The sequence below is a fragment of the Caretta caretta genome, chromosome 1 (genome assembly GCF_965140235.1).
Source record: "Caretta caretta isolate rCarCar2 chromosome 1, rCarCar1.hap1, whole genome shotgun sequence".
Taxonomy (NCBI): domain Eukaryota; kingdom Metazoa; phylum Chordata; order Testudines; family Cheloniidae; genus Caretta; species Caretta caretta.
This window is the reverse complement of record NC_134206.1, coordinates 231,131,082-231,143,788: the sequence shown is the minus strand read 5'-3', so window position 1 is coordinate 231,143,788 and position 12,707 is coordinate 231,131,082. Positions and strand designations below refer to the sequence as shown.

The following is a 12,707-nucleotide window of genomic DNA, read 5'->3' as shown; positions in this document are numbered from 1 at the left end:
CTTTTTTTATGGAGTCACTACAGAGCAGAGTTAAGACTGTATTCAAAGAATAAGTGCTGTATTCTAATAAAATGGTTGGATTGCTGCTTGAAGAACACAACTCAGTTCAACTTTAACTAAGGAACCATGACCAGCACTTCCATTATAAAAATAGCATGTGAAGTTACATGAGCTAGAATAAACATTTGAAGAACTATTCTCATACTTCTGAGCATAAGAAGATATTTCCTTTCGTATTTTAGTATTGCTGTTCCTGTAGGAGCATTATTGGCAGTGAAGGTTTTTTCCCTCAAGCACCCAGCATTGGATAGTGTTGGAAATAGGATGCAGGACTTGATGGACCATTGGGCTGGTTCTGATGAAGCGGGGGATTTTCTTGTTTTTTCAATGCTTTGCATGCACAGTGTGTGGGACTTAGTTTCCCTGGGTGTTATTTGTTTAATGAGGTGGTGGGAGAGGGTGTTTGTTGTTACAGAGGACCAGCGGTGACCTCGCCTGGCAGTTGGGACCCTGGACAATGGCCTGGAGAATGGATACCTCAGCAACTGGTGACCTGGTGACTGGGAGGCCCAGCTCGAAAGTCATGATTCAGGCCAGTGGGAGGACAATGGGCTGAGGAAAGAGGACCCCGGTGACCTGACTAGCTGGTTCCACCCAGTGGGGAAACCGAGCATGGATGAGAGGAGAGGCTGAGAGGAGAGGAGGCCCAGGCAGCCTGTTAACCTGGGACAGAAGACAAAGGACAGAGGCGGGGCGTACGGGAAGGTGACATTGGATACTCAGCTGGAAGGAGGGGTTTCTGGATGGGGGAGAGAGAGCAGCCAGAGCCCATCTGGATGCAGGTCAGACCTAGATGTATTGTGTGAGGGAGGTTAGGCCTGAGGCCCTGAGAGTTTCCTATGCTGCCTTCAGATGCTCAATAAACCCCTCTGTTTTATGCTGGCTGAGAGTCACTCCAGTCTCGAAATTGGGGTGGCATTATTCCCTCTGGGAGTGGAGGCCATGGGGGTCCAGAGTGAGTGGACTCCTTGAGGGGGCCCATGGTGAGAGACAGGCGTGCTGAAGGCTCAGAGAGGTGCAGTTCCAGGAGGCAGAGGGGCCTATGGCTTAACCCCTGAGAGAAAGTGGAACCCCGAGAAGGGCTGTCACACTGAAGGGGGTTCCTCCCAGGGACTGTACAGAGCCATGAGAGAACATGAGTCCTGAGTCCATGACACTGGTACGCCAATTGTTTGGCTCTTATAGAATGATCTGGTTAATTATAACTGTGATGTTACACTCTGTATGATTTTATAAAAATATGCTAATGAGTGTGAATATAATGTAACTGGAATTTGCTTCATGCAAAAAGTGTCTTGTAAGGTATGATTACAAAGCTTATAATCTACTGAGTGTGGTCATCCCATTTGTATAAATGTATCACTCTCATATCTGAAACTAGAAATATGAAATATAACTCTGAAGTCCTATTGTAGTTATGCAAAGTGTGGGCCATTAACGGTGGTTTGGAATTTTGATGGCTCCCAATAACCAGGACAATTACCTGTAGATGGCCCTGTTTCACTTGTAAGTCTTCCTGTATACTTGTGTGCTGGCAAGTGGGTAATGAAGTCTTACAGTGACATGTGATCATGTCACCTGCACTGGAATCCATCTTTAACCTGGTGCTTTTCCATTGAGAAGGAGGGGTGAGAGTCCAGAGGGACAAAGGATTCCCACCTTATGCAAAAGATATATAAATAGGTGGAACAGAACAAAAGGGGCAGCCATCATGAGAAATCCCTTAGCTACCACCTGAGCTGGAACAAGGGCTGTACCAGGGGAAAGGATTGTGCCCAGATTAGGAAGGCGTCCAGTCTGTGAAAGAAACTTATTGATACATTTCTAAGGGTGAAATTTTATCTGTATTCAGTTTTATTACTGTATTAGACTTAGACTTGCGTGTTTTATTTTATTTTTCTTGGTAATTCACTTTGTTCTGTCTGTTACTACTTGGAACCACTTAAATCCTACTTTCTGTATTTAATAAAATCAATGTTTACTTATTAATTAACCCAGAGTATTATTAATACCTGGTGGCGGGGGCAAACAGCTGTGCATATCTCTCTGTCAGTGTTATAGAAGGTGAACAATTTATGAGTTTACCCTCTATAAACGGATTTATTTAGTGTTTGGATCCCATTGGGAGTTGAGCATCTGAGTGTTAAAGGCAGGAACGCTTCTTAAATTGCTTTCAGCTAAGTCTGCAGCTTTGGGGCATGTGGTTCAGACCCTGGGGCTGTGTTGGAGCAGACTGGCATGTCTGGCTCAGCAAGACAGGGTGCTGGAGTCTCAAGCTGGCAGGGAAAGGAGGGGCAGACACATAAGTTGGCAGTCCCAAGGGGTTTTCTGTGATCCAACCTGTCACAATAACTTCATTCTCTTTAAAAAGAGCAGATAAGAACTCACTTTGTACTAATCCCAGATACAGGACTGTAAATATAAATCCTTAAGTATCAAAAGCTGTTGAACCTATTGTACTAATTAAAATAGACTGTTACTCAATATGGCTGATTTAAAATTCACATCTTTCACACATGGTGCCTCTTAGTGCTTTGTAGAGAGTTAATTAAAAGGTAAACAGAAACTGAAGGCTTAGGGAAAGATTTGAAGAGGGGAAGGCTAGATGACAGTAATCCATTTGTAGTCCCAACTTCAGATGTAGAGAAATTAACTTTGTATGCAGAGACCAAACCAACTCCCACTTTGCTATTTTCAATGAGGGCAACCAGCAAATGGAATGCACAATAAAGACTAGTACATTTTGAGCATGGGATCAGATAGTATATTAGTAGAGTGACTTTCCTCATGGAAGGAGCTTAAAGCACTTCTCAGTCTTTATATATACAAAAATTTCACACATTACTGAAAAGCGGTGACTTCTAGGTCATCTATGTAACAACACACAGCAATGCCATAGAATAATTTAGAACAGGAAGCGAAGAACTAAAACTAATGTTATTATTATTACTTATTAGTTGTATTGCAGTAACACCTAGAGGCCATATTGTGCAAGGCACTGTACAAACATGTAAGAAACAGACAACCCTGGTCTAAGGCCAGGTCTACAGTACAAACGTACATCGGTATAACTACATCGCTCAGGGATGTGAAAAATCCACACCCCATGAATGACATAGTTCTAACAGCCTAAGCCCTGGTGTAGACACTGCTGTGTTGATGTGAGAGTTTCTCCTGTTGACATAGCTACCGCCTTTCGTAGAGGTGGATTAACTATGCTGACCTGAGAAGCTCTCCCGTCAGTGTAGTAGCATCTTCACTAAAGCCCTACAGCGGTGCAGCTGTGCCATTGCAGTGCTGTACTTGTAGACAAGCCCAAAGTCTGAGATGAGAGACAATGTGCGGATGACACATGTAGGGGACACAAGAGGAGAATGAAATAATCAGCGTATTAAGCAGCAATAATAGCAGAGAATTAAGGGTAGCAGAATTTAAATACTTTCAACATGAATTTAGTCAGAAGACTCTGGGGTTAACATGCCTGCCTTTGCCACTGGATCCTTAATGCCCACAAGAGGCAAACACTTGGGTTTTACGTCTCATCCACAAGGAAACGGCTCAAGAAGCACAATGCCTCATGGCATCATGCTGACTCAGCAATGCTATACGTGATGTCTTCCTGCTAACACACTTCCTGAAGCACCTAAGTACCGGATGGAAACCTCCAAGCCAGTACTGACCAGGCTTGATGCTGCTTGTGATAAGTCTTACAAAATCACAGAGGAGGTGTCATGGCACTTATCTGTAGGCTAAACAGAAGTTCCAGGAAAACTTTAGGAAACATAACAATATTCAGTTAAATTAACAACCTCTTTCTTCATTACTGCACAGATAGAATACTTTGACTGGAAACTTATGAGAATTATTTGAGAGATGATTGGCCAGCTCCTCAGCTGGTGTGAATTGGCATAGCTCCAGTGACTTCCACGGAGCTACACTGGTTTGCACTGTCTGAGGATCTGGTCAGACAAGACTCCATTATGTGCCTTCTGATTCATCTGAGACACTTTTTGATGATAATTAACACATTGACTTTATTATTAAAGTATTCTGTTTTAGCACTAGCCACAACTTGCTGTTCCAGTTCACTGAAAAGCCCTTGTAATAATGTCAGACCGAGCCGGTGGAAAAATCATTTTTGGACTTTGACCATTACATATGGACATTCCACTCTGACTCTTTGAGGTAAATATTTAAATGGCTCATGACTGGCAACTTACCACTTTTTCTCATTACTAAAACATCACCACACTCATCTTCAATTGGAAGAAATATCTCAGGAACCACAATGAGTATTCGCCTCTTCGGGGGTGGATTTATATTCCAAATGCATTCAACATTAGCTGGGTAATCACCAGGGTAATTGGGAGACTCGATATAGCCGGTATAATCTCCAAGTTCCCCTCCACAATGTTGGTCTATGAAGAAACATACATTAGCATTTGTGCTTTGAAATATCTCTAAGTTGTTTGAATCTGCCACAGACACATCCAAATGCTTCCTCGTGGCGTTAGACCTCTGTAAATTAAGTAACTGGCATTTTCTTTGAAAGAATATTGACTGTTCTGAGTCAATTGATCACTGTTTTGCAAACCTTAATCTTAAACCTTGTCTACACATGAAAGTTGAACTGATTTCATAAAGTCAATGTAGACACTGATGTAGTTAAATAGGCACAGTCCCCTTGTGTGGGCACTCAAAGTGGGTTAACAACACTTTGTATCCATTGAGCCGGTGTCTACATATAGATATTGCTCTGGCTGAATTTAAATGGTTTTTAAAACAGACTTAGTTGAACCAATGCAAACCTCTGTGTACACACACTCATTTTAGTTTAAGAGTGCCTCATTTTATTTTAGCTTAAATCTGTTTCTAGTCAATTTAAAATAAATTGACATGTCTGGGTTACTGTGTTGCAAACTAGTGCACTATGATTCACAGCCTGGCTTGCTGTGTAATTACAACCTGTCTGGACAAGTCCTTGATGTATGACCTTAAGCAAATCACTTAACTTCTCTGCAACAGTTTCATCAAGTGCTTACCTGCTTTACAGAGGTGTCGTGTGACTTACTTGTGGCTTACCTGATGTCTGCATAGTACTCTGAGGAAGGCAAATGCTCAGGAATGATTCTTCAGGAATGATACTTCAGTTTCAGTACCTGCAACCCTGGAGCATGAACAATCTTCATTTAACAGGGACCACACAGCCTTTTATGTGAAGTTGGCTAAATTGTGTCAAATCACTGCTTTAGTTAAAATGGTACTATTTTTCATGTAGACAACCACTATCAAGTGATCAAGGAATTGACTTAAGCTAGATCAATATATGGCACTCTTTAAACTGATTTAAAAGTGTCTACACAAGGGGGCTGCATCAATTTAACTACATCAGTTTCTAAACTTGTTTGTGTAGACAGGCCTAACTCATTACAAATACTCTTTAACAGCAACAAAACAACACATAGTATGCACTGGACAGAGTCCAAAACATTGACATCTGCAGTTGCTTGACCTCCTAAATATCTATGGCATTAAATACATATCCAGGCAGAAGTTGTTCATCATAGTTCTTAGAGTTTTATGAACAGGACAACTCTGAGTTAACATGGCAGTAACTAGGAGGATGTTCAGTCAGAAGTGTCACAATTATAATTCAGTCACCTCCTGTGACTGAAACTTTGTTAAAGGAAGATTGTTCATGCTCCGGGGTTGCAGTTACTGAAACTGAAGTATCATTCCTGAAGAATCATTCCTGAGCATTTTACTTCCTCGAAGTACTATGCAGACATCAAGTAAGCCACAAGTAAGCCACACGACATCTCTGTAAAGTAGGTAAGCACTTGATGAAACTGATTCAGAGAAGTTAAGTGATTTGCTTAAGGTCATACATCAAGGGCTTGTCCAGACAGGTTGTAAATACACAGCAAGCCAGGCTGTGAATCTATAGTGCACTAGCTTGCAACACAGTAACTCGCTGTGTAGATAAATCCTAAATGAGCATCAAAACTGGGATTATGTTTACGAGTCTTGGTTCCCACAGTTTATATCACAGTGCCATTTATTGCAAATGAAGGCTTTTCTCACACTTCTGGCAGCAGTCACTTGGCATATAGTTCTTTCAATGCTGGTAGAACCTCCAGATTCCAAGGTTTCCACCGTGACAGACTGACAGTGTTCTGTAATATACTGAACAAACCTTACGGAATTAAGATAAACTTTATTGAGTTAAGTTAAACCTTCCTGAACTAGGGTTAATTCCTTTTGGATACATGTATTACAAATGCAATTGTGTATGTTTTATAGAATCATAGGGTTAGAAGGGAACTCAAGGGTCATCTAGTCTAAGATGCAGGATTTGTTGTATCTAAACCATCCAAGACAAATGGTTATCCAGCCTCCTTTTGAAAACCTCCAGTGAAGGAGCTTCCACAACCTCCCTAGGCAATTTGTTCCATTTTCCTACTGTTCTTACAGTTGGGAAGTTTTTCCTAAGATTTAATCTAAATCTGCTGTGCTGTAGTTTGAACCCATTGCCTCTTGTCCTGCCGTCTGTGGCAAGAGAGAACAACTTTTCTCCATTTTTTAAATAGCAGTCTATCATGTCCCCCCTCAATCTCCTCTTTTCCAAACTAAACATTCCCAGCTCCTTTAGCCTTTGCTTATACGTCTTGCATTCCATCCCTTTGATCATCTTTGTTGCTCGTCTCTACAGCCTTTCTATATTATTGTGGCATTGCATGTACCTTCCCTAAAAGGGAGGGGGATGCTAATGTATTTCCTCCAATATCAACCCTTTCAAGTCACTGCCTGTGGAGAGGTATGCATATATTAGATCAGACTTGATTCTCCAGGGACCAACAAACAAAGAAAATACTTTTGAATAAAAGCCTGGAGTTTAACCTGCCTCAGGGCCTTCTTCCTGTTCCAGCAAACAGACATGACCCTGGTCCATGGAGAGTTCAGTCCTTAGGGGAGGTTTGGAAGGACTGGGCCTACTCAGGCCTCAAAAGACTGGATGCTTGTTCTGTGCTGAAGCTCTGATAAGTTTATGGAGGAGATGGTATGATGGGATAACATGGTTTTGGTAATTAAATATTCATGGTAAATAGGCCCAATGGCCTGTGATGGGATATTAGATGGGGTGGGATCTGAGTTACCCAGGAAAGAATTTTCTGTAGTATCTGGCTGATGAATCTTGCCCATATGCTCAGGGTTTAGCTGATCGCCATATTTGGGGTCGGGAAGGAATTTTCCTCCAGGGCAGATTGGAAGAGGCCCTGGAGGTTTTTCGCCTTCCTCTGTAGCATGGGGCACGGGTCACTTGCTGGAGGATTCCCTGCTTCTTGAAGTCTTTAAACTACGATTTGAGGACTTCAATAGCACAGATATAGGTGTGAGGTTTTTTGCAGGAGAAGTGGGTGAAATTCTGTGGTCTGCGTTGTGCAGGAGGTCAGACTAGATGATCATAATGGTCCCTTCTGACCTAAATATCTATGAACCTATGTAACCACAAGGAAACCACTAGGATGGGGGTATTGAAAGACTGCACCTGCGAGAGCCCATGTGAGAATTGGGATGAACTCTGGTAAGCTTATTAGCATGCATATAGGTTCTCCCTTTTTTTTTTATAAATATGTTTTCTCTGTAATGCTTTTAACTTTAAGAATAAAGAAAGGCTTGCTCAGAAAGAGCTGCATGGTAATTTATTTCTGTAACAATTGCACTGCTTATGCGCCTCTGAAGAGAAGGGAAGCAGGTGTCTAGGGCAACTGGTCTGTGCTGGGAATGAGACAGTGTAGGCAAGGTAACTGTCCAGTCTGGATTGATGTGGGTCAATGCCCAAGAGAGGCAGCAGCTGAGGAGCTAGAAGCTGGGAGTGGGTGCCTTTGCTGGATCACTGAGTGGAAATACAGCTGCAGTTGCCATGATCTGCACAAATCTATTCTACACCACATCCCTGAAAGGCAAGAGATTAACACAAAATGCTCTCAGACTAGAGCAGTTGCTGCAGTCTCAAGATCACTCATCTCCAGTCCAGTCCTGGCCAGATCAGCACTGTTGGCAGGAACTGTACATTTTAGTGCCAAGTCATAAGAACATAAGAATGGCCATGGTGGGTCAGACCAAAGGTCCATCTAGCTCAGTATCCTGTCTTCCAACAGTGGCCAATGCCAGGTACCCCAGAGGGAATGAACAGAGCAGGTAACCATCAAGTGATCCATCCCCTGTTCCCCATTCCCAGCTTCTGGCAAACAGAGACTAGCGACACCATCCCTGCCCATTCTGGCTAATAGCCATTGATGGATCTATCCTCCATGAACTTATCTAGTTCTTTTTTGAACCCTGTTATAGTCTTGGCCTTCATAACATCCTCTGGCAAGGAGTTCCACAGGTTGACTGTGCGTTTTGTGAAAAAATACTTCCTTTTGTTTTAAACCTGCTGCCTATTCATTTCATTTGGTGGCCCCTAGTTCTTGTGTTATGAGAAGGAGTAAATAACACTTCCTTATTTACTTTCTCCACATCAGTTATGATTTTATAGACCTCTATCATACTCCCACCCCCACTTAGTCGTCTCTTTTCTAAGCAGAAAAGTCCCAGTTTTATTAATCTCTCCTCATACGGCAGCCGTTCCCTACCTCTAGTCTGACAATGACTCCTCTCTATGAGGTTGGGCAAATCACTAACCTGCTTTACCTTCCTTATCTGTGAAGTGTAATAATACTCACCTACCTCACAGCAAGTTCATAAGGGTGTGTTAAAGTTTTTATCGTACTTTGAATATGAAAAGTAATATGTATGTGCTAATTATTATGATGCGGGCCAAACTCGGTTCTTGGATGCATGCACAGGGCCCTACTGATGTCAGATGGAAATGCGCTGTCCATTAGGTGACCATATTTTCATAATTAAAAAGTGGGATACCCTTGTGGTTACATTTTTAGGGTCAGAAGAGACTTACATTTTAGATAAAAGTCCACTTTTTGTTTTATACACGTACTGGTGTTCATATCACCAGCTTTTAACTGAACAGCAAGATGTGCCTGTTTCTTGGAATGGAGTATTTTTTCCACCAGAAATTTGGTGTTCTGAGCAAACATTTTGTATTTATTAAAAAACAACAACAACAACACATACAACCCAATATTCTGATCAATGAAATGAAAAACCGGGACATTTCAAGTGTCCGCATATGAAATAAGCGACTGTCAAAGTCAAACAGACATATGATCTCTTTAGCTACCCAAGCTCAGAGTTTGCTTCTTTGGAGGAAAAGAAAAGGGGGAAAAAGCAACATTCAAAGTAATAGCCTGATCCTGAGATGTATTGAGCATTTTAAATTCCTATTGCAGTCAGGCCCTAAGATCATAATCAGTAAATTACTTAAGCGTGTCCCTAATGGGGCTACTTTCATATATTTAAAGTTGGGCATGTATTTAAGTATTTTGCTTAATAACTAGATGCTACATAAGGATCAGAAAGTGGATGGGGAAGAGAGATCAATGCAGAGAGCAAAATTAATCAGATCACTTTATTTTACAGTCGTCATACTACTCCCAGTTCCCGGCAAATATCTAATTTACTCTAACTACATTTGAAATGACCAAGGACATAAAAGATTACACATCATATAATCAGAGTGAAAGCTTATGATAAACATATAAACTAATGCTTAATTTAGAACAGCGCCTCTCAACCTTTCCAGACTACTGTACCCCTTTCAGAAGTCTGATTTGTCTTGTGCACCCTAAGTTTCACCTCACTTAAAAACCATTTGCTTACAAAATCAGACAAAAATACAAAAGTGTCACAGCATACTACCGCTGAAAACTTGCTGACTTTCTCATTTTCACCACATAATTATAAAATAAATCAATTGGAATATAAATATTGTACTTACATTTCAGTGTATAGAGCAGGATAAACAAGTCATTGTTGATATGAAATTTTAGTTTGTACTGACTTCGCTAGTGCTTTTTAAGTTGCCCATTGCAAAACTAGGCAAATATCTAGATGACTTGATGTACCCTCAGGGGTAAGTGTTCTTCTGGTTGAGAACCACTGGTTTAGAAGACATATGTAATCTTAAATGAACACATTAGGGAGTAGCAAAATCTGGTTGCCTAGAAGAAACTGTCTTTAACTAAAGGTCAAATAAAATTGTAGTGGACTCCTTGGGGATACTTTAAAGTGGTAATTTAAGATACGCGGTTGTCTATGGTAGGAGATTCTCAGTGCAGATTTCACTGTAGACAAAGATTATCTGGCACTTGCAACATGCAACCAGTGACATGAGTTCATGAATGAGTGACTATCTAACTATTAATGATAGTAACTTAATTTTCAATTATTTTAGCTCTACAGAGACTCACAGGATGAGTCACTGCAAAACTTGCATGATCTGGAAAGTTTATGCAAACTCTATGTTGTTAAATTGTAATCTGTACCATTTCAAATTAAACTGATACAAAGATATTTTATATACATCCAGTGCTTCTTTTCCAGGTTGTGTTTTCAGCATTTTGATGTTGTTTTCTACCACTGGAAATATTCAGCATCAGTTCTAGTGGTGAGTAGAATTATTTGCTAATGTTAAGCTGCAAAATTCTGGTCTAGCTCTAGATTCTGAACATCCAAAGTCTGGGTTATTCAGATCCAGAGTTTTCGTTCAACCACATCCCTAACATACAGGAAAATATGAGGAACTTACTTTTACAGTGTGTAACATTAGTTGAGCCATCAAAATCTGTACTTGTATTCCCAGGGCAGCTAATGCAGTAATTCTGACCAAATTCAGGCTGGTAGGTTCCAACAGGACATCTGATACATCTGTGTGTTGTGGAATTGTAGTAGTGGCCAGGAGAACAATGAACTGTACAGTAGGAAGGTACATTGTTTTTAGCAAGTAACAATTTTAACTGCAGTGGCATCTTCCCTCCTCTCTTTACATACTCTGTAATTTCCATACTCCAAAGTATTTATCAGACAGTTAAACAGAAAGAGTTTAATGCATTTTTCATTTACAATGGACCTTTGATTGGAATTGCGTTCCAAGAACTAAAGCTAAATTCTTACTAATCAAATCAAATATGCTACATTTATTGCCTTTAAACACAGTGATTTACAAATTGGTTGTTTATACCTGAGTTTATAACAAACAGGTTGACAATAGCTGTCTGCAGCAACAACAAAAATGCCTTCTGGAATTGCAGATGAGAGGTTTTGATTACCAGATGTTAGACAGTGCCACAGTATACAATTGAGCAAGCATATAGGTATATAGTCAGACAAACTCCTGCCTCACCATTGTGCCATTTACATGGAAGTTTGCAAACATGTACATGTTGTATATATATCATTTCTCTCTGTCATTTTCATACTCAGTGTTCAATCTCATATCTTCTGTATCATGCATAGTTTTTCAAATTCTTTAAATAAAAATAAAATAAGTAACCCTTGAGGGTCAGATCCTCATCTGATAAAAAAATCAGTCTAGCTCCATGGAAATCAATGCAGCTAGGCTGATTTGCACTAGCTGAGGATCTGGCCCTGAATGTGCATGTCATGCATTCCAAAAAATACTATGTTAACTGCTGAGGACTCAGCAATGTCAGCAGATCATTTCTGGTTTGTAGATTTCCTGACCGTTTAACTCAATCACACAGAGCTGTCTTTTTCTGAAAGTCTTCAAGTTCTTCAGCAATTAAAACTTTGAAGTGAAAGGAGAAATAGTAGAGAAATTACTAAGCAATATATTTTACAAAATGGGAAAAGCTCTGAAATTTACCTTTTGTTTCACAGTCCTGAAATGAAACAGCACCTTCATATTTTGTCACCAGTCCACCGCCACATGGAAAGCAAAGGGTCCTGCCTGGCTCAGGCTGATATGTACCAAGAGAGCACACTCTACAAGGTTTAAAGCCATCTGAAGAAAAATACCCAGGAGAACACTGCCCTAGAAATTGAACATGGTCAATTAGATTATTAAGCCTACCTCTGTGTGCACAATATAAAAAAAAATCAGCATTATTTAGCAATGCTTCCTAAAACTTTAAAAATATAACACTAATCCTACCAATTATATAAAATCAATTTCCTCAAAACAATGCCAGTTTCTATGCAGACTCTTTGTTTATCAGCATTTCTGTTTGGTCTATAACTCCATTAAGGTATCATTATAACAGTATTTTGCACTGTTAAAGCACCTTTCATCTTAGAATTTCACAGTGCTTTATAAAAATTAATTAACCCTCACAATACCTCTGTGAGGTAGGCCAGAATTCTTATCTCCATTTGATAGATAGGGAAACAGAGGCAAATAGTAACATGGGACTTGCCAGATTGGATCAGACCGGACGTCCATCTAGACCAGCATCCTATCTCTGACAGTGGCAGCACCATGATGCTTCGAAGGAAGGTGTAAGAAACCCCACATTAGGCATAAGTGAGCTAATCTGCACCCCACATTAGATCTCATTCTGATCTCTAATAGTTAGCATTTGGCTAAAGCCCTGAAGCATGAAGTTTAACATCCCTTTCACAAAGTTTGTTTATAACAATTCTGGATATTCTTGATACCCATATAAATGTCCAGTCCCTTTTTTAACCTTGTTACATTCTTGGCCCCAATGATTTCCTGGGGAATA

The 12,707-nt window shown here is 40.4% G+C and overlaps 1 protein-coding gene across 10 annotated transcripts in view; it reads right to left on the bottom strand.

Annotated features, from left to right (window-relative positions):
* The window catches only part of SCUBE1 (signal peptide, CUB domain and EGF like domain containing 1), a 305,663-nt gene that overhangs the window by 20,273 nt on the left and 272,683 nt on the right, over positions 1-12,707 (bottom strand). For all 10 annotated transcript variants that reach the window (XM_048825384.2, XM_048825395.2, XM_048825406.2 and 7 more), the window contains 3 exons: positions 11,849-12,016; positions 10,772-10,933; positions 4,281-4,478 (listed from right to left, as the gene is read on the bottom strand). In XM_048825384.2, the coding sequence (XP_048681341.1) occupies positions 4,281-4,478; positions 10,772-10,933; positions 11,849-12,016 (528 nt within the window). The remainder of the gene's footprint in view (positions 1-4,280; positions 4,479-10,771; positions 10,934-11,848; positions 12,017-12,707) is intronic.